This window comes from Corylus avellana, chromosome ca1, assembly GCF_901000735.1.
Source record: "Corylus avellana chromosome ca1, CavTom2PMs-1.0".
NCBI lineage: Eukaryota > Viridiplantae > Streptophyta > Magnoliopsida > Fagales > Betulaceae > Corylus > Corylus avellana.
The window spans coordinates 10196470-10220062 of NC_081541.1; the positions used below are offsets into that span (position 1 = coordinate 10196470).

Below are 23593 nucleotides of genomic sequence, written 5' to 3' on the forward strand. Positions count from 1 at the left end.
TACCTAGTATTAGCTAGTCCAATCCAAGGGTCTATTCCGCAAGCCAAACGGGGCCTAAAAAATGAGTGGCTTAGCTAATAATTTTCTATGAGATTAAATTAATTGTGTAAATTGCCACAAAAAATCCCACTTGTGTGATTAAATTTCGTTCTCTCTCTGATTCTTCTATATCTCTCTCTCTCTCTCTCTCTCTCTGTCTATATATATATATATATATATATATATCTGTTTCTCTTTTATCCGTCTCTATATTTCGTTCTCTTTTTTTTTCTATCTCTCTTTTTATTTTCTCTCTGATTCTTCCGATACAATTTTTCTACAAGTGCAAACAATTTTTTTTTTTTTTAATTTTTTTTTTAAATTTTTAAATTTATTTTTAATTCTGTTTTTTGATTTATTTTGATTATCTGTACCGCTTCTCTCTGATTTTCTTCTCTCTGTTTCTCTGTTTTTTTATTTATGTACCTTTTTTTTTTTCTTTCTCCGTCTCTCTTTTTTCTCAATTTTTTTTTTCTTTGACGGATAAACATAATCTGTAAGGTTTTTATAAAATACAAATATATAATCTGTTTTTTGATTTCTTTGATTCTCTGTACATTCTCTAACTATATTTTTTTTGATTTCAAGATTGAGTTTGATTCTGTTTTCTCTGACTATATTTTTTTTTTTTTATATATAAATAATTTTGTAGCATAATTGCAAAAAAAAAAAAAAAACAAAAGGCCACACACTTGACATAATTAAAAAAAAAAAAAAAAAGAAATTATAGTAAAGTTGTTTATGTTTAAAAAAAAAAATGAAAGTCCTTAATAATATAAATTGTATTTGAATTATAAAGGTATTTTATGAAATTTGATCATAATATGATATCATTCACCAACATATTGCCGTACCAAACGAAGGAATAGGATTAGCTAGTCTATTCCGGCATTACAACCAAACAAAGGAATATGAATAGTTAATCTATTCTACACTCTTCTATTCCCAGTAATAGCTAATCTTTTTCGAATAGACTAGGCATTCTGCGAACCAAATGAAACCTAAAGGGATTTGTGGTTCGATAAATATCCTTTACGCACTTGTGCAAACAATTTATCATTCAATTTATTATATCCTCACTCTCAAGCAAGGGGAAATAAAGTCCCTTAAAGACTTCATGGCCCGCATGCAGCTCCTTCACATGAAAGGGATTTGCCCCAAGAACTCCCTCCAACCTTCAACAATTCATGTATACAATATATATAACAGTTGGCTACTTGATTTCGATGTATTTAAGGTACAAATGATAATTAGTTAACTATTAGATTTTGGATACCTAAAGAGACTGCATGCTTATGTTGGGATTATCGTGAAGGCTTGAGAATCTAATCTCACTTGTAATACAATAACTGTCCCACCTAAATTAATTAATCTTCCTTATTTTTCTTCTCCCTCACGTGAAGTCTTTTTAATTTCCTCGATATATACTGCGATAATTTGCACATCGTTATTTTAGAAGGCTAATTAAAGCTGTACGTAGACTAAATCGATAAAATTCCAAAATTAATATTAAAATAAATTAATTAGTCTCCCTTATATGCAAAGCATCTAAGTTAATGCTGGGGATCCACGGGTGAAAGCATCGATCTGATCTCCCATTTAATTGATTTCACATAAAACCATCCGAAACTTTCTCATCAAGTTCTGTAACGATCTAAAAAAATTATATATATGAAGAACAGTGGAGAATTAAAGAGGCTAATTAGTAATAAACTAGCTAGAAAGTCACGTTGACCCACATCCATGCATGCAATATATATAATAATAAAAGTCACCACTTACTAATTATCAGTAATCATCATAAAAATTCACATTTTGTAGAGCCTAAACAGCTGTGTAAACTGTAAAGTGCCTAAACTCACCAAAAGATTATAAAAAATATTCTTGTTTGATCTGAGCCAGCACATTGCTCACACTAATCAGTAATTAGAGCACCCTCCCCTTGCTTTTGTGCCATATTATCCCTACTTAATTAAATATTAATCTCAACCTTTTTAACCCATGATCTCAGCCCCACCTTTCACGTTTAAGGCACGTGAGACCTAACTCTATGTAATCACGACACATGACTCTATCACACACATAGCACAGCCCCCACACACACACAGGGAGAGAGAGAAACGTTTCAAAATCAATCCCATGTGAATATGTGACCCATTTGAGAACCCAGATCCAAAAATCTCCAAGACCAGCAATATAAAACGTACGAAAGTAACAAAACACGAAGACTGGTGGCACGTCGTGTCCAAGCCCCCACCTCTGCGCGTGGGGCAGCAACAGAGTAGTACGCTACTCAAAACCATTATAAGAAACGCCCATCTGGTCCCTCTCAAACTTTGCTCTCAAAAAATCCATCGTCTCTACAAAACCCAGGCTGATAATGTCGTAGCATCAACGATGGGGAGGAGAACAGAGAGAGTCACGAAATCCCACACTCTCCCACCCTCGCCATCCCACTCTTTCTCGTCCTCATCATCCTCGGACTTCGAGTTCACCATTTCCGTTTCCCCTCGCAAATCCTCCACCGCTCTCTGCCCGGCCGACGAGCTCTTCTACAAGGGCCAACTGTTGCCTCTCCACCTCTCCCCACGCCTCTCCATGGTCCGCACGCTCCTCGCCTCCTCCAGCACGTCCTCCGCCTCCGACACGACGGCCTCGCGCGACTCCACCGGCAGCTCCAACGACTCCCACTCGTCCTTCAACAGCGACCTCGCGTTGCTCGCCGAGTGCGACTCGTCCCGGCCCAGCTCGGCCACCGAGGACGACGAGTTCAAGCGCCTTCACAACAACCACAACACACAGATCAAGAAGAGCAAGTACTTCTCACTCTCGCGATTCTCATCGGTATTCCGAAAAGAACCCAAGAACCGCGACGCCGACAACGTATCCGGATCGTCCGTTAAAAGAGTGAGCTCGACGGCTAAAGAGGTTATTAGGAAGTACTTGAAGAAAGTCAAGCCGTTATATGAAAAGCTGTCGCAAAAGCAGCAGCAGCAGCAAAAACTGGGAGCAGTTACGACGACTACTATGCCTTTGTCAGTGAAAGCGGAGAGATCTGCGAAAGACACGGAAATATCTGGCAAAAGCGCGAGCAAAGAGAATGGCGGTGGGTTTTCTCACTCTTTCTCGGGAAATTTGAGGTACCCACGAAGGAGAAGCTGCGTCTCGAGCTGCCCGTCGTCGATGCGGTCCTCGCCGAGTCACTCCGGCGTGCTTAGTCGGAATGGGTTTATGAGTACGGGTAGGGTCGGAGGGGTGTACCACGCCGACGCGTCGTCGATGGAGGAGTTGCAGAGCGCGATTCAAGGCGCCATTGCTCATTGCAAGAATTCAATGATCCAGAGCAAGACTATGGTGGTCAGTAATGAGATTTGAAATTTGAGAATAAATATTAACTGATATTTAATTCAGGTTCCTTCTTGTATCGGTGTTCAAAAAAAAAAAAAAGAAAAAAAGTATTTAACCTTTTTTCTTTTTCTTTTTCTCTTTCACGCCTGAGACGTAAAAGATGCATGTGAATGTGAGGGCACTCTCATTTTGGCATCAAAATCCAAGTCTATGACTCTGACTGACTGTTTGTCATTGGAACTCGAAACCTTTCTTGGTTTTGATTCTCTCTTTTCTTTTCTTTTTCTTTCTGAGTTTGATAACAACTGCTGAACCTTTTTATTTATTTATTTATTTTTCGAATCTTTTCTCCTTACGGCATAGTTGTTGGGTTGGCTGAAGCTCCAATCTCCAGGCTGAATTTATTTAGATTTATCTGTATGTTAATATAGGATGTGCATATTAAATTTCTCTTTCCTATTAGAAAAAGAAAAAGAAAAAGAAAATCCTTTCCTCTTTGCTCCTTCAGTCCTTTGGAAATGTTCGTGTATTTTGTGTGTCTTTTCTATGTGGATCTTGAATTTCAGAGAGTTTCTGATGCTCTTTTTGAGAAAAAAACAAATGTGGGGTTTCTGGTGCCCGGAAGCAGCCTCCCTGTGCGTCAGAATTAATGAAGCTTCAGCTTTTCTCGTCGGATAAGACGGTGGTATTATTGTACGGGGGCTGCTGCCATGAACTTTCCATTTATAACATCTTCAACATTGAATTTGAATTTTAAAATAATGTTAGGTATAGAGCGGCGCTATCTGTTAAGGTTGCTACTAGTCCAAATTATTGATCTTTTATATTATCTCCACCACAAGATATATATATTTTAATTTTCCATTAATTTTTTGCTTAATTGCTTGAGTTTAAACTAAGAAAAGTATCTTTGCACATTTGTATTTTTTTATTTAGTGTAATGTGAACCTCAATTGACGGTGATGGGTGGGACTAGTGCAAGTCCCAATGTGTTAAGGACAAAATTTTGCTTTGAAATTTGTTGGGAAGTAATTCTTGAAAATGCACGTGATATTTGAGAAGTACAACATTATCAAATTTTGTCCTTCAAAGGTTTTTGAAAAATATGTCATCACACTCTTCATGATATAAAATAAATGCATGAAAACAAATAATAAATGATAAAAAATATGATCATGTTATATATTTTATGTCTTCCTGATATAAAATAAATACATGAAAACACATAATAAACACCAAAAAAATATGATCGTGTTATATATTTTATGATCTTTGCTTTGCGTTGCGCTTTGCGCCATTAAGTAATGAATCTATACATTAATATAGTGAATAATTATAAATACCTATCTCTTATATTATTTTTAGAAATGGTTATCACTTTAGATTTTTTTTCTTCATTTGTAAGACTACAGTAAATAAAATAATCAGTCACCTCTTGGCACAATCGATCATTTTTTGTCGTTAAGACGCAAAAGAATTTCAACACGTAACCTCTTTGGTGTAACCATTGACGTGTTAGAAGTGCATGATGGGACGTGAATACACGCGCATTTAGGGAAGTGATAATGATGCGGTACTAGTACGGCCAAGTTCATGATTGTGTGTGTATTCTCCAAAAAAAAAAAAAAAAGTTCATGATTGTGTGACGCAATCGTAACCATTCATTTGGCATTGTCGTTTAGCTGCTCCGATTAGTTTCTGTCGGTTCAGATAATCACGATGGATAGCCTGAACAAATCATCATCATAAGATCTTGATCTGAGACCGGGTCCCGGACAAATGACACAGCGGGGGTTCGGGAAAATGCAGCATTGAAATTTAGCCACGTAATCAGTGGGACGTACTTTCTGCGGTTTGGGTGTTACTTGCGGTGGACCAATCATATGCTGATCTTTCTTGGTCTGTCCACATCCCTATGCCCCCACCAAACTTTAGTGCGACCCGGGACATTTGTGTCCTTGGCGGGTCTTGACTGGGTAACGTGCTGCGTGTCGCTTTACCTTATCATTATACTGTTTCTTTGGACTGTGTCCTATTAAACGTGACATTTAACCATTCATAATTATATAATTATATATATATATATATATATATACTTCAACATATTTTTGTGGAAAAATAGGAAATGCGTAAGATTTTGTTTTACATTGGGGCAAAACCAAGACAGAAATGATTAATTAGAAAAGGAAAAAGGAAATTAATTGTGAGATGTTACAAGACCATAATAAAGGTGGAATTTCTGAACAATTATTTTGTTTAGCAATTAGCAGATGTTAACGTCAAAGTTTGGAAGTCTCTCAGCCAGTTGCGGATGAAAAAGGGGTTCCACATGGAGGAGGCAGAGACAGTTCACATGCCTGCAATTGACGTGGTCCACTGTCTTCTCTGATGGGTTTTCACGTGCTTGAGTAATACTGTATATCGTTAAAAAGCGGCGTTTGAGGACCGTCTGATTTCCTCCAAATCACATGCCACTGGTAAATGCTCTCTCCTCTTACTATGAAGCTTGGCCGGACTGTTTAGTTTATGGAATAGATCTTATAATTGAATAGCTATTTAGCTATTTATTTTTCTAACGAAATACTCAATCTACAAACTAAACGAGGCCTAAAGGTGTTGGGTCTGTTGACAATCGACAGTCAAATTGAATTAATACACAAAAAAAGAAAAAAAAAATCCAATGAAATAATTGACCTATAAACTAGTAATCAACTTATTTCAATGTGCAAATTCATCCAATAAAAAAGTGTAAAAGACATTGTGAAAACCAAAGAAAAGATGTTCGCTGCGATTTTAATTTTAGAATTAGTTACTGCTTTTAATGTAGCATAGATAACAAGTGATAGTCGCTGATTGATTTGACGTGATATACCGTTTAATTATTAAACAAAAAGATCAACCGAGTTTATCATATGTTCACAAGTAATATTTACAATACTTTTTAACTAGAAGAGGCAGTTTAATTTTGCATTAAATCACATGTCCTGTAAAAGGATTTAATGGTTCAAATCTAATTGTCCGACAGAAACCAAAAAGAAAGAGAGGGAGAGATAATGGAACCTGCTTTCTATTAATCGACTTAATTTGGGTTCAAAGAAACCAAAGTTCTCAAACCCAAATCAACCAAATATGGTAATTAAAGTTGATTTTGTTCCCTGGTCACCTGTCACCTGTCACCTATTATAATTGAAGAAATTACCCAATGGCTTAATTGGGTGAGACCAAACATCATAATTAATCTTTCTTTCAAAGGTTTTAATTAGCTCATAATAGTGCAACTCCACAAGTAGACACCAGATGAATTGCTACTCGAGAGTTGCATTAAGATGTTTTAAACTGTCTCCATTTGTCACATTCTTGTCCTAATTTCCCCCCCATAATCATAATCCAGCATTAGAAAAAAGCAGCAATCCAATCAATAATTCTGTCCCTGTGGTAATTGTATTTTAACATGTTTGGAAGCATTAGAGATCTTTGGGCGAGACAGCAAGAATGGTCAACTGCTCAAATCCTTGACATTCTTGAAAATGTGCCTGGTTAATGCTAATGGTGATACATTGAGTACGTTGTACAATGAGATTCCTACATTAAGGTTGTTCCAAGGTAATCATGATTGCCCTTTTTTCCAATGGCTCGGATATCTCAGATACTTGCATTGTATCGAAAGTGCTTGCTTTGTAAAATCTATAATAAATATGTCAGAAACTAGGACATATACAAATGTACAAGTCAACTTCTTGATTTTGTTGAATCCGGCGTGGTACAAATAATATTATTAGGAGGGACGAAAATATAATTTTTTATTGAAAGATTTGAAATCATTAATGAAAAATATATTAAAATATAGTGACCAAAGTATAAATAAAAAATATATTATAATTGAAAAATAAATTAGTATATAAAAATAAAATTAGTATATATTTAATATTAATAAAATAAAATAAAATAATTTTTTCTTAATAAATTTCAATTTTAATTCAAACACTTATCAAAATAGAATCCGACTTTCTGTCATAGCCGTGTCGCTTCAGCTTCTATGTTGCCTCTGATGCGTTAAAAATGACTTCACTCGGCATCGGGAGTCTGTTGGTTATGCTTAACTTTTTTAATGACAAATTTGAATATATTGTTGCTTATGATATATTTTAGTTGCTTAACGTTTGAAGTAATTCTATAAGTCACTCTTGTGTCACTCTAAGAGCCTGTTTGAAATTGCGTTTATGAACCTTAAAAGTACGTTTAACACCTTAAAAACTCGTTTGAAAAAAAAAAATCCGTTTAGTAAAAAAATTCAAAGCGCTTTTGAATGTCAAAAAGCTTAAAAATTGCCAAAACACACTTATGACAAAAACTTAAAAATGAAAATTTTTGCCTAAAAGCGTTTTTTTTTTTACTTAAAATCTCTATTTATTAAACGCAATCCCAAACAGGTTCTAAAAATGATATGTCTTTTAAAATCACAATTTAATCAAAATTTAATAATGATCAATTATAAGACCAGTGGTGATTTAAAAAGCCTTACCATTCTTAGATTGACACAATAGTAACTTAGAGCATCTCCAGCAGTAAGAGGTATTCTACCTAGTCAAAAAGCACAATTATCTATTTTAGCTACTGATTTTTTAATATCAATTCCAACAGATTCTTTATATCATTCTCTATTTTTTTTTTTAAATATTATTTTTTAATCTTTATTTTATTTTTTTCACTTTTCTCTCTCTCTCTCTCTCTCTCTCTCTCTCACTCTTCCCTCTCAACCCAAACCCAATCCTCCCATGACCAGCTATTCCCTCTCAACCCAAACCCCCCATGGCCAGCTCTGCAATTTTTTTGGGGGAGTTTTTAGTGATTCAAAAGACTTGAATTTATATTATAAATTCGTGAACAGAGAAAAGAGAAGAGAGAGAAACGTTGAGGGTGGAGAGAAGAGAGAAGAGAGAGAAACGTTGAGTGAGAGAGACAAGAGAGAAAATAATGAGGAATAATATTATATTCAACAATCTAGTGTGCTACAGTGAATAACAATATGAAGCTATTCACTGTAGCAGTTAAGGTATAATAGCTAATATGAAGCTATTCTGTTAGAGCAAAAAAAAAAAAATGGCAAAAATAGCTAAATGTAGCTAATATCTTCATTTTAGCTACACTACTGGAGATGCTCTTATAACATTATTTGTTTGGGTGTAAGGTGATTTTTGTTATAATATGGTCAAGGGTGTAGGGTATTTTTTTTAAATGGGTAAGGGCTAAGCTTGATTATTTTGGCCAAAATTTATAGATAATACAATAAATAGGTTTCAACAGGAGAGACTTGGTAGAAGAATTGGACAAAGATTCTGGATCTACTAAGGTTGAAGACAAGCAAGTCGTTTATCAGGCTGCACATGATGTGTGTAATTTAATTATTCTATAGTGGATGAATTATTTGAATTTGGTTGCTCTATAGTAATTTTACCTTTGAAGAGTTATTTAAAGGATCTCTACTTCACACCAAATTGTTGTGTTTGATAGTTTCCTATTTTGGTTGATTATTGTGTGATTGCTAAATTGTTAATTGATTTAATATTTTGAAAAACACATATTCATATTCACCCCTTCTAATTAAGTATTGTTTGAAAAACATAAGGCCTGGTGCGGGCTCACAAGAAGCTCCTATCTCCTTTCATGCTTTAGAATTTGGCCCAAGTATTATTCACATCTACCCATGCTTTGGTATCACCAATGAGGAATTATATAAATATTTTTTAATATTATGATAGATATATCTTTTTTAATATTAAGAATATACGAACTTAAACAAAACCAAAAAAAAAAACAATAAAAAAAGTTTCACCCCAAAGACTAAAAGAAAGTCTAATTTATTAGGAACTTGGGATTATAGGTGTTAAGTCAACCATGTGGCTTTAAATGAACAATCTTATAGCTGCTAAGTCAACCATTAGGCTTTAAATGAATCGATTGTTCATAAATCGCTAGTAAAAATTTAATAACTCGGGTTTTAATAAAAAAAAAGTCAGCTTTGAACATAAATTTAGGCTCATTTATGAAACAAGACAAATTTGTATAAGTTGGACTCAACTCGTATAACTTATGTGTGTCTAAATTATCACTTTTACCTTTACATTTTTTACCATTTCTTATCATTTAGATATGAGGAATGCTACGATTACAAACATAGTTTACAAAAAAAAATTTACAAACTGATGTGACATAACATGATTGGATATGAGATAAATTCAAATTGTGAGAAACTCAATCATTTTGTGCCACATTAGTTTGTAATTTTTTTTTTTTTGATAAATATATTTGTAAACCTAACATTTTCCTTTAGACATTCATTCAACCTACCTAATACGCTCTTAGATTTTACAAATTTAATGGTAAATATGTTCTAAATGGTGAATATAGTGTCATGTTATTTAATTTCTTTGGAAATAATATGACACCATTAAAGACAATAAAAAAATTATTGACCATAAAATAGATTATATTGCTACATTAAAAGGTCTCCCAAGAATTCCCTTAATTTATTTTTTCTAAGAAAAAAGGCAAGTGAAGGACCAACTGTAGTTATTCTATCTGAACGCAATCATAATAGTCAAAGGCGGACCCACGCTCGTCCCCCCAAAATTTTACAAATTTTCATAAATGTCCTTCAAATATACCAATTTTATAAATTTGTCTCCCCAAAAATCATATATTTGTCCCCCCAAAATATTATTTGTGTCTATTTTTACTTCCTTTTTTAGTTTTGCCCCCCAAAATAATATTTGTGTCCCTTTTAATTATTATTTTTTAGTTTTCAACCCCCCCAAAAAAAAAAAAAAAAAAAAATTTTGCCCCCCTCTAATTTTTTTTTAAAAAATTTATTATTATTATTATTATTATTATTATTATTATTATTATTATTTTGCCCCTCTCTCAACATAAAAACACCTAAAATACCCAATTCATTTAGTTTCCCTCTATATTCTAGTTCACTTATAATCAAAAACTTAATTTGGTTTGGGATTCTCATTGAATATGTGAAAGACAAAGTTAAATGATTTTGGTTCTTTGAGTAGCTTCTAACTGCTAGCAATCAGTTTTTTGAGTGGTAATTTTGAGTCATTTAAGTTTACAATATTTGTTTTGACATGACAAGTTAAATGGTTTACTAATTTATAATTGCAAAATTGTTTGGCTTGACTCTTGTCTCTTAGCATTGTTGCTATTTGGGGCTCTGGATGATTGTTATGAAAAAAAGTTCACACTCAAAGATACATTTTTCTTGGACCCTATAGATTGTATTTAGTCTATTTTGCTAGTTTTTTTTTTTCCTAAGCTATTAATTTGCTAATTGTTTATACTATTGTGTATTTGCGATGACATGAGATTAAATGTAAGACTTTTATGCTTTATTTTATATAAACAGGAACAACCACATATAAAAAGATTATATGTATCTATGTGATTTTAAAGTTACATAAGTCGATCTATTTTTTTTTAAAAAAAATCATCCCCCACACTATAAATCCTAATTCTACTCTTAAATAGTAAGAACCGTATGCGTACTTTCAAACCCGATTGAGCTCAATCGCCTGGGCTGCTTTTTTTTCTTTGTAACAAGCCCTGACTTGTTTTAATTAACAAGAAGTTGGGCAATGCATGGTCAAAGCACTCTCTGTCTTGTCTCTGTCTCCATCTCTCTCAACACCAGTACTACACCAGAGAGTTTATTAATGTAATGTTTTAAAGAATAAAATAGTGATAAATTTACCAGCTGGTATTTGCATGAAACCAGACCCACCACTCTCCCCCAAATACGTGTTGAAAATAATAGAATGGGCAATGGTCCCCCACTCTTGTACAGCTGAAGCCACATCAATGTTCCTTGGAGTCTTTCCCAGGTCTCTCAAATTGAGCACAGTTGAGGCTGCTGAGCTATCTTCTTTTCCATCCTCAAAAGATCAAGAGGGGACTCTTTTGTGTTGTCCCCTTCCGCCTAAAAAGTAACAGAATTAGCTCAAACCCCTTACTCTTTTGTCTCTTTAACAAGACCAACTGTTTGCTCATGTCATTGGGGGTACTATGCCTTTCAGTCTCTAGGACACCACAAAACCCACCCCCCCCCAGGGCCCCACCTTATTACTTCATTTCAGAATTGCATTTTGACCGATCCTCAATATTCCTTTCCAGCTCCACTTTACAAACCCTACGGCTGTGTTTGGCAATGGTATGAAAAAAAGGAAGTGAAATGATTTTATAACAGATTTGATTAATATATATATATAAAAAAAGGGTAAAAATATTTTGTATAAAAAAGTAAAAAATTTATTTTGTAATGATTTTTTTATTATTTAAATAGTAATAAAAAGTGATTGATGTAATATAAAAAGTAAGAATGTTAGAGTTGATTTTGAGAATAATTTTTCTTTTAATATATTTTTGAGTCCAATCCAGTCCGACCCTTTGTCAAAACACAGTTTCTTTTATTATGTCACAAACCCATGTAATTTTATTTATTTATTTTTAAATAGTAGTAGAAATTAAGGGAACCACAACCCCTCAAAGGCTCAAATGCTTTTCTTAAAAGCTTTTTCATAAAGGTTTTGTTAAAGCTATGGTGGCACTTTGTTTTGGGGTGTGCTTTTTTATTTTTTATTTAAAAAAATATTTTGATGTGACTTAAATGTGAAAATGTTTTGTGCATGTTAATGTTTTTAATTAACAACGAACCATGCTCTAATGTATACCGCAAACTTTGTTACCAAATACATGCGAAAAAAGTTGAAAAGGTGAATTTTTTCTTTTCTAATAGAGTTATAATATGATCATTCCTACTCTTTATCGGGTTGAAAAGGTGATTTTAGTGCCTCAAATATGTAGCTAATACTTTGTAGGCCTATAATTTTATTTGGATTATCCGTTAAAAGATCATTATTTATTTTTCAAGATCTCTAACTCCTCCTAATTACTCTTTTTTTTGGGGACTTCTCATAATTCCTCCTTTCCAAATTAAAAAGCTATTTTCTTAACAAAAAACTTGTTTTCAATATGGATTTTTGTTTTTTTAAAGGAATAATATCAGTCTACTGCATCCTTCATGTATGAATCAAGGCTCTCTCTCTCTCTCTCTCTCTCTTAATTTGAGATTAGTGGTATGTTAATCAATGAGAGGGTTTTTCTTTGGGTATTTTGTATATATATTACATGTTCAATGTTTTTGTTTATTCAAGTTCGTTAATCTCTCTGACATTGTTGTCTTCCTCAATTATTGCATGTAGGATACTGTGCTTGCTACTAAATAATCAAAATACCACCCATTTATAATAATCCAAAGAATTACTCTATGTTTATTAGCTGTCTAGACTTAATTAGTGCTGTCCAAATCTTAATTGGAAGCTTTTCCAGGCAACCAACCAATATGATATCTACCACTTGAAAACATTGTCAATGACACAGAAACCCATCCTAAGATGGTAAAAATAACTTAATGCACCAACATTGATGAAGCTCTTCAAAAGGGCAACTTGGTCAGAAAGAGTATCTTTGCAGATATCATTGATTCAGCTTTCACATGGCAAGAGAAATTACTCTCATGTGCCCACATGCTTAGGCCTCCTACCATGTTATAATCCCTCCAAGCAAGGGAGTCAAACTAACAAAGCTTTTTCTCTTTGACCAATGCAAATTTAATAATCAACTGCCACCTAGCTAAAGGATAACCTAAACTTAAATCTTAGCCACCCTATCAATTAACTCATTTGATGACTTTCTTCCCACTAGATATGGCGTGCCTAATTTTTAGCTCTGATATCACTTGTCACAACATTAACTCTTTCAAACTTATAAACCGTAACACCTTTTTAACGGTCCGTCGCAATAAAGTAAGTTGAAAAAACCCCAAGCAAGAAAATGGATGCACTAACATGCAGTGGCTTTTGTGTAGTAGTAGTAATCTTTAGTAATTTTGCTACTCGAATTGCTAATAATTTAGATTTTCCTTTCTTATATTAGGATTTTTCCATGAAAACCCAATTCACCAAACAGATCAGGACAACCCACATTGACCTTTTACTGACTCATTCATGCTGCTGTTTGCTTTTTTTCACCCATAATCAGTAAAAGCCTGAGGTGTGTCATTTACTTCTCACAGATTTTAAACCGTATAAACAAGAAACTCCATGCACCTCCTCGACAACATCATATTACCCTCTTTTATTTTTTCCTTTTCTCATTGTATTATACTTCTCCCTTCCCCCGCCCCTTGCCATAAATTAGGGAACTTTCCTTGATGCTCTTTTCTTTTTTCCTGGAATCTAGAAAAAAAGAAAAAAAGAACAAAAAAACACTATTTTAAATGGAAAAATGCTAGAGATAAAGACTTTTTTATAATTGTTTTACAATTTTGACACTACATGTAATTAGAAGATGTTGAGGTTGTTAAATGAGTACCGGTAAATGTATTACAGTTTTTACTATAAGTCATTTTACAAATTGATGTGGCAGTATATAATTGGTGAAATGATTAAGAAAAAAATTTTGACTTGTCAATTATACACTTTTAATTATTTCACTAATTATCAAGTGGCATATCAATTTGTATGTGAAGAATTATAGTAAAAAAGTTTGTAATAGCATTTAAAATTGCATACAAAAGTAGTGTAAAAACCTCTTTTGTCTTTAGTTCCCAAGGTGTCCATGTGCTGTTCCTATATTCTAAAACACAAACTAGCCTCTCTTGTTTCGCCTTCACCGGACCAATTCATTTTTTATAATCTGACCGTCCAAAAATTTTACTACAATTACAAAACAAAGAGATTAAAAATAAAAAGAAGACACAAAAGCATCTCCTTTCCTTTATAAATCACAAATCTCATGCATCTGATCAAACACAACTCACTAGCCAACCACACAAGACACAACAACCTTATTATTCCCCTTCTCCCTGGATCCACACACAACCAGGATGGTCTCCATAGAAACTGTTCAAACCACCTCTACAGCCAATGAACCACATACAAGTCCCCGGATTTCTTTCTCTGCAGAATTCCTCGATGAACAGGATTTCATCTCCTTTAGCCCAAACTCTCAGGGTGAAAAAGCTAAAGAAAAGGAGATGGATAAAGCAAGAAATGCAGAATTTGAGTTCCTGTCAAGCAATGTAAGTAGCCATGCGATGTTGACTGCAGATGAGCTTTTCTTTGAAGGGAAGCTCCTTCCCTTTTGGCAAATGCAGCAGTCAGAAAAGCTCAACAAGATCAGTCTCAAAGGGAAAGACACCGAGGGAATAAAGGAAGGAACCAAGGAGGAGAGTAACAGGGTAAGTTGGTTTGTTGATGATGACCCATCTCCGAGGCCTCCAAAGTGCACCGTTTTGTGGAAAGAGCTATTGAGGTTGAAGAAGCAACGCGCTTCTTCTTTATCACCATCTTCTTCTTCCTCTTCCTCTTCCTCTTCTTCCAGCTCGCTTGCTGATATAGCTGCAAGCAGAGATGAAGGGAAGGAAGGCAAGGGAAACAGAGAGAAGCATGTGAAGAGGATAAAGAAAGGATTGGAGAGGACAAGATCAGCGAGTATTAAAATAAGGCCCATGATTAATGTGCCCATTTGCACACAGATGAAGAGCAGTGGCTTGCCACCTTTGTTTCCCCTCAAGAAGGGAAGATTAGAGAGGTGAGGATGAGAAAGTGGCAGCTAAAGCCTACAGAGTTGTCCCTTTGATCTCTACAGAGTTGTTCTATATGTTCATCACTCTCATTTCTTTTATTTCATTACATATGTATCTGCTTTTGTGCTTAGATTAATGTTAATTATGGTGGGTTATTGTGGATCTGAAGAGTGACAATATGTAAATGGTGACTTCTATTTTTGTGAGAAATTAACATTAAACTTAGTTGCATTCCTTTTTTCTTATTTTTTTTTTGGCATGTCCAAACAAAAGGGGAGGGAGAGAGTGATTCAAATTAGTGACCTCTGCTTTATTAAAGCATGGTCCCCAGCCGATTGAGGTACTCCTTGGAGACAATTTTTCTTCTTCTATTGCCTAGAAATAGAAGCACATTTTTCTGTCTCCCATGGATAGGGAACTAAGAAGTGAAAAGTCATCCCAGATGCAGGATACAGGGCCTGTATCAGACAGTGTGTACTTCATAGAAGAAAAGGGTCTAAAGGCCATTTGGTCGGATTGTCCTTTATGAAAAATGTTGAACGGAGCTGAAAAAACTATGTTACTGTACATCTAATTATGCAGTTCCGAGTATCTGTCTGGAATTGGAAATTTGTCTAATTCTTTTCATCCCAGTTATGAATGACTCCCTGATTGAGTCCCACGACTAATAATACTATAATAGTAAAACGAACATACTGGTGGGATCTGGAAGGGTTTGAGGCGTCAATGTCAAAGTCTCTTCAGAGACATCCAGAATTATTGGAAACAGTTCAGAGATATATAGAAAATGCCCAACGAGCTACAACGCAAAACCTATACAGCAAGGGAATCAAATCATGTCACATTACAAAAACATGAACAAATATTGTTGTTTGTTTAAGTACAGAAACATGAGCCAGTATGGAGAAAAAAAAGAAAAGAAAAGAAAAAAGAAATCGTAGTACACTAACAGACACAAGACAAGTATTTATAAATCAAAGAATAAGAAATGACTATTGGGAGACAATCACATAAAATTTTGGAAGCATGATCCAAACTGACAAAAAAAGGAATCAGACCGACTGAATATGAACAACCATTTCGAGTATCCAGTTTGTGGACTCTCCAAATTGCTTCAAAGAGCTGTCTCTGCCCAACTACAGAAGTCTTAAGCATGGAGGGCTTTCAATTTCACAGTGGGACAGCTTGCGATAAAGAACTTCCAGCAAAATTTGTGAAACAAAAGTGAGTTTTTTTTTTTAAAGGGAATATATCTATACAGGGATGAATGGTCAGAATCTCCTTTATTGTTGGGTTCATAGATGTACTTGCTCAAGAAGGCGCAGGAGCAGGAGATGCAAAATTATTTCCAGGAGAAATTCTGATAATAAAATTGAAACGATCAGCATAAGCAGCTGTGGATAAGATTAGATAGGGATAATAAAACTAGTGGATGTTCACACACTTACCTAAGGTTCAGTCCAGACTTTCCATCAAGGTTATTTGGAACTAGACCAGTCAGATTATTGTTCTGTAAGAAACTGAAAGACAGAAGGAACAAAGTTAGGTATGTAATACTCAAGAGTTGCCACATTTTCTAATCAAATATTAATATAAACACCAAAAAACATCCAGTAGCATTGTCAGCAGCACAATTGAAAATTTGATTATCAAAATCTTCAGAAATTGAAGAATAAATTGGTGTAATAATGGATGGCATATTAAATTTAAAATAGAAAGGTGAATATATACATCAAAAAGCATTGATTCCATGTTGGTAAGCAAGCAAATTGCTCTACCATATAAACCAAGAGCAGACCATAAGATAAAAGGTGATTGCTGCCCTGGAACAAATAGGACAGATCACATGGAAATCCTACAGTGTCTAGATGTAACTTATAGCACAACAAAAAGCACGGGCTTTTTAATTGTGGCTGTTCTCATTCTGATACGGGACAAAGAAATCATGTGAAGTAGATCAAGTACATGGGTCCAACCAAGTTAAGATTGGGCAGCAATTAGATGGTTAATTACAAGATGAATTATATATGCATGCATAAATATTAAATACATATATTAGGGCCAAAAGTTAAAAACTTCCAATACGTATCATATAGACCCATTGTTTTCATAGACTTTTCCATCATAATTTTATTTATTTCCCTCGTTTGCAATGTAAGCTATTGATCTCATAAAATGAGATTGTCTCTGTTCAAATTACACAAAGGCATATTCTAAGTTATCTAGTCAAACTGTCCAGTATTCCAAGCACAAACGACAAAGTAAACCAAGATTTTATATATTCTAAAATGAAGAGAAAAACCAATGTTTAAATGTGAGATCCAAGAAGGGAACAATCAATTTTTGGATTGTTTAGACCGCTGAGGCTTCCATATTCCTTTTCTCAGTTCATATTTGTTAAATTTTAATCCACATAATGTATATTTTCAAGCCACCTAAGTAAAGACAAAAAGCCTGTGAGATCTTGCGAATGTGTATATTGGTTAGCAGTAGCATCTTTGGTGCCTTGAACAAAGTTAAATTTGTAAGGCAGCAAGTCCTTGTCAATGTCTGGTGCTCAATAACACCCCATAAATATGAAGGTTCAACCCCATTACTTTGCTCTAAAAGGGGAAGATCAGAAGAGATTGTAGGGATGTGGGTAGAAGCACTAAGGAAAAATATGATCAGTAAATACACAGCAGACTATATTGGCTTTAAAACGACTCAGCCAGCTCCAATTAATTTAAAAAAAAGAAAAAGAAAATTTATGTAGTTGAGACGAAGGCTTATTAAGTTGAGTTCTATGACTACATTATATATCAAACTGCATTAATATATTAAAGATGGTTAGTTGGGTCAATGGAAGATAGATAGAGCTGAATTGTAGAAAACGATTCAGGTAGCTGATCCTAAATAGTTAGACTTAAGGCTTCGTTGAGTTTAATTAGATAGATATCAAAGTACCAAAGAAAATGAGAATCAGTCATTATCCTTGTACCCAACCACAACTAACTTAGTGAGAGACAGATTTCTAATCTAATATTTTACAATCCAAATAATTGCAGTATGACATGCTAGTAGATAATGCTTATCACTCGTATTATTGCAATGACCGAGTGAATAATCCAATGCTTTATAAGAACCTCCTCAGCTTTAGAGACAACTCAATCTGATCAAAGTTAGTTCTCCTATAAAAATTTTATTACATTACGTCCAAGGACTTTCAGTCATAACTCATAACTGCTCATGATAACTAAGAGCAGGAAAGTTAATAAGTATAGTGTTTGACACAATTTGGATTGGGGTGTAGTATGTAGATTGGGCTGTAGGGTATCCTCCATAGCTATGAAGTACCTAGGTATTCACTTGGGTGCTTTGTTTATTTGGGATGACATCATTGAGAAGGTGGAACGTTGTTTGGCTGGACAGAAGAAGATGTACTTATCAAAGAGTTGTTGCCTAGAAAGTTACAGTGGGATTTTTTGTGGGGTGATATGGGTGAAGAGTTCAAATTTTGGTTGGTTAGCTCGATCAACATATGTACTCTAATATCTGAAGGAGAGTTGGGGGTTTGGAATTTACTTGTATTCAATCGGACTCTTTCGGGGAAGTGACTGTGGCATTACCATTCATGAGAGAGAGGCCTTATGGAAGGTGATTCTTTATTTCAAATATAGCAGTACCTGAGGTGGGTGGTGTTCTAATGAAGTTCATGAGTCGTTTGGGGTGGGGCCCTGGAAGAATATTTGGACGGACTAGAGGGAGCTTTCTAGAAAATCTAGATTTGAGATGGGGGATGACTCCAAAATTCGATTATGGCATGATGTTTAGTGTGGGGATCAAGCTCTCAAGACATATTTTTCAAAATTGTTTAGCATTGCCCGTTTTAAGGATGCTGTTGTAGCAGACCATTTGGAGTTTTCTAGTGCCTCCTATCAGTGGAATACGTACTTTCTCATAGCGGCTCATGATTGGGAGATGAATCTCTTTATCTCTCTCTTTACTTTATTGTATTCCACTAGAGTGAGACAAGGTGGTGAGAATAGACTCTGTTGGATTTCTTCTAGGAATGTTCTTGTTCCCCACGATAACACTCCCTTCCCTTGGAGGAATATTTGGCGGGACAAGGCTCCCTTAAGAGTGGTTTAATTTTGCTTGGTCGGTCGTTTTAGGGAAGATTCTCATCACGGATAATCTAAGGAAACGACACATCATTGTGGTTGAGTAGCGTTGCATGTGTAAGAAGAATGGGGAGTTAGTGGACCATCTTCTACTCTACTATGAGACTGTAGGTGCACTTTGGTATATTATCTTCAGCAGTCTAGGGCTACCTTGGGTAATGCCTAGAAGGGTGGTAGATCTCTTCGCCTATTGGAGAGCACTAAGGGGTAGGTTTCAGCTTGATGCAGTTTGGAAGATGATCCCACCTTGCTTTATATGGTGCCTATGCGGAGGGGAAGACACAATCATAGCTTTGAGGACCATGAGAGGACCTTAATGGAATTAAAGGCTTTATTTTTTAAGATTCTTTCTTTGGATTGCTGCCTTAGATTTTAGTATTTCAAACTTTCATGTTTTTTTAGACCTCTTTTCCGCTACTAGCTAGGCTTCTCTCTTGTATACTCCTTGTGTATTTGGGTTGTGCCTTTACGCTTTTTAGTGAATTTGCGATTACTTATAAACAAAAAAAAAAAAAAGAAAAAAGAAAAAGGATGGAACTAAATCAATCACATAAGAAAAATATAAAAATTATAAAAAGAATGTGTAACATTTGATATATCTATAAAAACTAACGCGCATGCCATATTGGAGAAAAAAAACTTACAGTTCACGCAAGCTGTTAATGTTCCCAAGTGATGAGGGAATTTCTCCACTGAACTGATTATCTCCCAAATCCCTTGAAGAAAAATGGAATTGAAATTAGAGAAGGTCAACATTATTATCCACATAAATAGTCACATGAAAAGGTCCCAGGTTCTACTTTTTTGGGATGAATGAGGTTGCAGGTTCTAACCATTCAGATAATACAATACAAACAATGGAATGGTTAAAATAAAAGTAACTGCCAGAGGAATATGAATTACTTCATCAGACCATATGCACAATAAGTTTCATGTCATTGAAATACATGATACATTACAGATGAGACCCATGCGGTAATAATTTCCTATGAAATCATGTTTATAAGCTCAACAACAAATGATAGTAGGAAATAGGGCAAAAATAGAAAATCCCACAACTTACAATGTCTCTAGCCTCTTCAATGAACTGAGATCAGGAATAGGTCCAGTCAAACTGTTATTTCCAAGCCAGCTGCCAGTAGCATTAGATCGTTAATCATTAAATCCCTGTCCCTCAATTTCATTAATCAATAAATTTATCATTGAAAACCTACATGTCAGTCAATGCTGTCATATTGGCAATGCCAGGTGACAGCGATCCTGAGAGACCCATGCTTGTCAGGTTTCTGGAAACAATGGGAAATAGTAAGCTTCCTGTTAAGGAATACAAAAGTATAAAAATTATCATGATATAGTGGGTCAAGTCTCACTCACAAGGTGATCACACGAATCTGGGGGCCTTCAGAGCACGTAATGCCAGTCCATGAGTACTGGCTGGGCAAACAAGGATCACCATTCCAATCAAGTGGAGGATTTTTGAGACTATCTTTTAGGTCATTCAAAGCAATAGCTGAGACAAGAAAAGCAGTTCTCCTTTAAAAAAACAAATTCATATAATTGATAATGATCAAGATGAAGTGTAATAAACAATGTTGAAAGAGATTGGGCAGCGGGAGAGAAAGAATCAACTCAACACTTTATCCTGGTTAAAAGACACTTCACTTTTCTCAAAAGAAGCTGTTATTAAGGCTAGATTAGTTTGCTGCCCCATTAACTTGATAGGTCACTGCTTACATGAGCTGTACAGCCATTGCTTTGGGAATAAGTATGTAATGCCATAAGGTAGAGAGACCATGATAAACTATCAAGTTTCCTCCCATTACTCACAACACATTCCTATATCTTACTTCGGCCATATATGTTTTAATCTAGCTCATCAAGGAAATAGCCACACTAGCAACTAGTAAACCTGGGAGAATATTGGAGATTTCCCACAGATTACTCCAGTTTCATTTCCTTTTTAGAAGATGCAATATGAAAAAAACATACCATCTCGAGTAGCAGTTCTTCCTCCAAGAACCAGCAAGTCAAAAACCTCTCCGGCATTTATCAAGGGACCAATGTCTGAACCAGAAGGAGGGGTCAAAGTTATCTTAGTAGGACCAGCAAGAAGCCACCGAGTTGCAAAGACACAAGCACCAGCTGGAGTGACATTCAAATTGCGGTAATATGATATGTTATTTATGGTTATATCAAACACCCTTGAGCTCAAATTACGAGTATCGGCAAAGTATAGAGCAATGTAGTATGTTGAGTTTGGAAGGGACACTGGAGGCCAATTCCACTCTATGGGTTGTATTCCATTAGTTGTCTGAGCTGTCTCAAATATCTTTAAAGGAGGAACATTCCAGAAAGCAGAAACAGATACATTTCTGTTGCCTGCTACTGTAGAAGAAATTCCCACATGTGGCTCCCACAACCGATCAAATTGATCATCAGGATACCTGGTGATAATCCAAACAAAAGAAGATAAAGAATATGCAGCAAAACAGCTTAAAAACTTCAACGTTGTTAATAAGCAAATCCCATTTTATCGACAACTTGAAAGCACCCTTTGTCGCAAATCAATTCAAAAGCACATTCAAGTCTTCTGAAAGCTAAGACATATTTCACACACGCACACGCACACTCACACATCAAATCTCTCTATTACAAAATTATTTCTTAGTCATTAAACTATTTATGGGAAACCAGTCCCTTCTAGTTCATGGGTATCTAGTTTTAAATTGTCTCTTCTGTACAGGTTAAATGATTTCTATAAAACAATTTATACATTAAAATTGAATAAATTTTGTTAATTAACACAATAAATAACATTGCTATAGCTTTTAACAGTTGAGAAAGTCAATTAAAAAAAAACGAGCACATGACTTACAGATTAAACTTCCTTCTTGGTCTACGATCCCAAAACTCATACAACTTAAACCAAAAACCATTACACAACCTAGAACAATTGTGTATATACTATCTAAAAAAAAAAATTCATGCAAGTTGCTTGACCAACGAATAATCAAAATTCACATAGCGAGCAATTAACAATTCGCAAATGCAAAAGCATAGTAGAATTACATACCGAATGATTGGTCCCGAGTACCCGAAAGCGTGCCTTGCAACCAAGCTGAGGCCAAACTTGCCGAAATCCGTGGAATTGTAGAGCGAATCGGCGACTATCAGGAACTCCAACGCCGATATAAACGGGTCCGAATCCGTATACGTGTTCGCCCCGATACAGACGCTCATGGTCTTCCCCTGAGCGACAAAAACCCCTTCAAAGTAGGACGACATGCCGTTGGCGTAATCCTCCGTGGTGTTCACCACGCTCCAGAAAGTCCCGTCGACCATCTGATCGAACGCAGGCGGCGAATCCCGGCCGTTGATCCCTCCGTAGAAGTAGGTGGTCCGGATCAGGTACTTGGCCCGGCGGAACACCGGCACGACGTAGCAGAACTTCTTGAGGAGGTTGTTGCGGAGAGGAAACGATCGGACGGTGGAAAGGAAGGGAACCAGGACCGGGGTGGTCAGGTTCCTCGGGGTCCCACCGGTCACGAAGTCCTTGTCGGGGAGCCATTTCCGGCCGTCGATTGTAGACTTGGTAGTTGCACCGCAATCAATCAAAAGACCCTTGGGGAATTCGGACTGGGAGAATGAAACGGAGAGGAAGTTGAAGAGGACGAGGAGGAGGAGGGAGAGGAAGGGCAACATGGTTGAGGGCTTGGCATATGAGAATGAGAAGATATGATTTGGACGAAATAAGGATTGGTTTGAATTTTGTTAGACTTAGTTTTGGATTTGAATGGGTCTATTTCTTTGTTGGCTGATGCAAGCAAGGAATAGGAGGGGCCGGGGGGTTGGAGTTGGGGAAGAGAAAGGTATACGATGGGGGTGACGCGGGAAAACTAGGGCCAGGTCAGGGCCCCTGAGGGCGGCACTTGTTTATTCGGCTTTAGTTGGGTGTTAGGTACGGTAACTAAATGGAGCCGTTAGAGATTTTTCTGTTTCTTTTTTTTTTTCGAACCCCGGAAAAAGCTCCGGCATTGGAGTGTGAGATAATCATGGGCCTAGCACTGAAACTTGGGCCAAACCTCTTACCCGGCCCATTCGAACCTCTGCTCTCAAATCTCAAGCTCATCCTTCGTACTTCATAGGATTCTTTTAGTCCTGGTGGCAGACGTTGACAGCAGGGGCACTCCATTCTCTTTCTGTAAATATTTATATTTGGTTTGGGTTGTGAAAGTAATGCGGGCCCCATCCCCGTTGCTCTTACCAATCGAGATTTTGTGTACCTTACGCAAGTGAACTCGAAGGGACCATAATCAGCATCCGTGTAAAACCAGGTCCTCATATCATCACGTGCACGGCTCCGTCGGTTGGGTTGGTTAGGGCTAATTGA

The 23593-nt window shown here is 35.8% G+C and overlaps 3 protein-coding genes across 3 annotated transcripts; 2 read left to right on the top strand and 1 right to left on the bottom strand.

The window, feature by feature from the left end:
• Nucleotides 1-2248: 2248 nt before the first annotated feature.
• On the top strand, nucleotides 2249-3710 carry LOC132185119 (probable membrane-associated kinase regulator 1). Its single transcript, XM_059598936.1, has one exon. It carries the CDS (start codon nucleotides 2437-2439, stop codon nucleotides 3412-3414), a length of 978 nt encoding a protein of 325 aa, XP_059454919.1. The 5' UTR covers nucleotides 2249-2436; the 3' UTR covers nucleotides 3415-3710.
• Nucleotides 3711-14244: 10534 nt separating this feature from the next.
• On the top strand, nucleotides 14245-15283 carry LOC132167198 (uncharacterized). The gene has a single exon (XM_059578106.1). It carries the CDS (start codon nucleotides 14339-14341, stop codon nucleotides 15047-15049), a length of 711 nt encoding a protein of 236 aa, XP_059434089.1. The 5' UTR covers nucleotides 14245-14338; the 3' UTR covers nucleotides 15050-15283.
• A 573-nt stretch (nucleotides 15284-15856) lies between these two features.
• LOC132168186 (putative leucine-rich repeat receptor-like serine/threonine-protein kinase At2g14440) lies at nucleotides 15857-23120 on the bottom strand. Its single transcript, XM_059579305.1, has 8 exons — nucleotides 22277-23120; nucleotides 21193-21647; nucleotides 20578-20713; nucleotides 20418-20489; nucleotides 20267-20335; nucleotides 19848-19919; nucleotides 16489-16560; nucleotides 15857-16400 (listed from the first exon to the last, which is right to left on the bottom strand). Exons 1-8 carry the CDS (start codon nucleotides 22903-22905, stop codon nucleotides 16352-16354), a joined length of 1554 nt encoding a protein of 517 aa, XP_059435288.1. The 5' UTR covers nucleotides 22906-23120; the 3' UTR covers nucleotides 15857-16351.
• Between the last annotated feature and the right edge of the window lie 473 nt (nucleotides 23121-23593).

What these genes read in the sequence shown, in the direction of transcription:
- LOC132168186 (XM_059579305.1), bottom strand. Translation starts at nt 22,905, where the DNA reads ATGTTGCCCTTCCTCTCCCTCCTCCTCCTCGTCCTCTTCAACTTCCTC. An exon ending in ATTAACAGCTTGCGTGAACT is followed by an intron (nt 16,561 to 19,847) that starts GTAAGTTTTTTT and finishes TCTGTCTTTCAG; the next exon opens with TTTCTTACAGAACAATAATC. An exon ending in AAGTCTGGACTGAACCTTAG is followed by an intron (nt 16,401 to 16,488) that starts GTAAGTGTGTGA and finishes TTTTATTATCAG; the next exon opens with AATTTCTCCTGGAAATAATT.
- LOC132167198 (XM_059578106.1), top strand. Translation starts at nt 14,339, where the DNA reads ATGGTCTCCATAGAAACTGTTCAAACCACCTCTACAGCCAATGAACCA.
- LOC132185119 (XM_059598936.1), top strand. Translation starts at nt 2,437, where the DNA reads ATGGGGAGGAGAACAGAGAGAGTCACGAAATCCCACACTCTCCCACCC.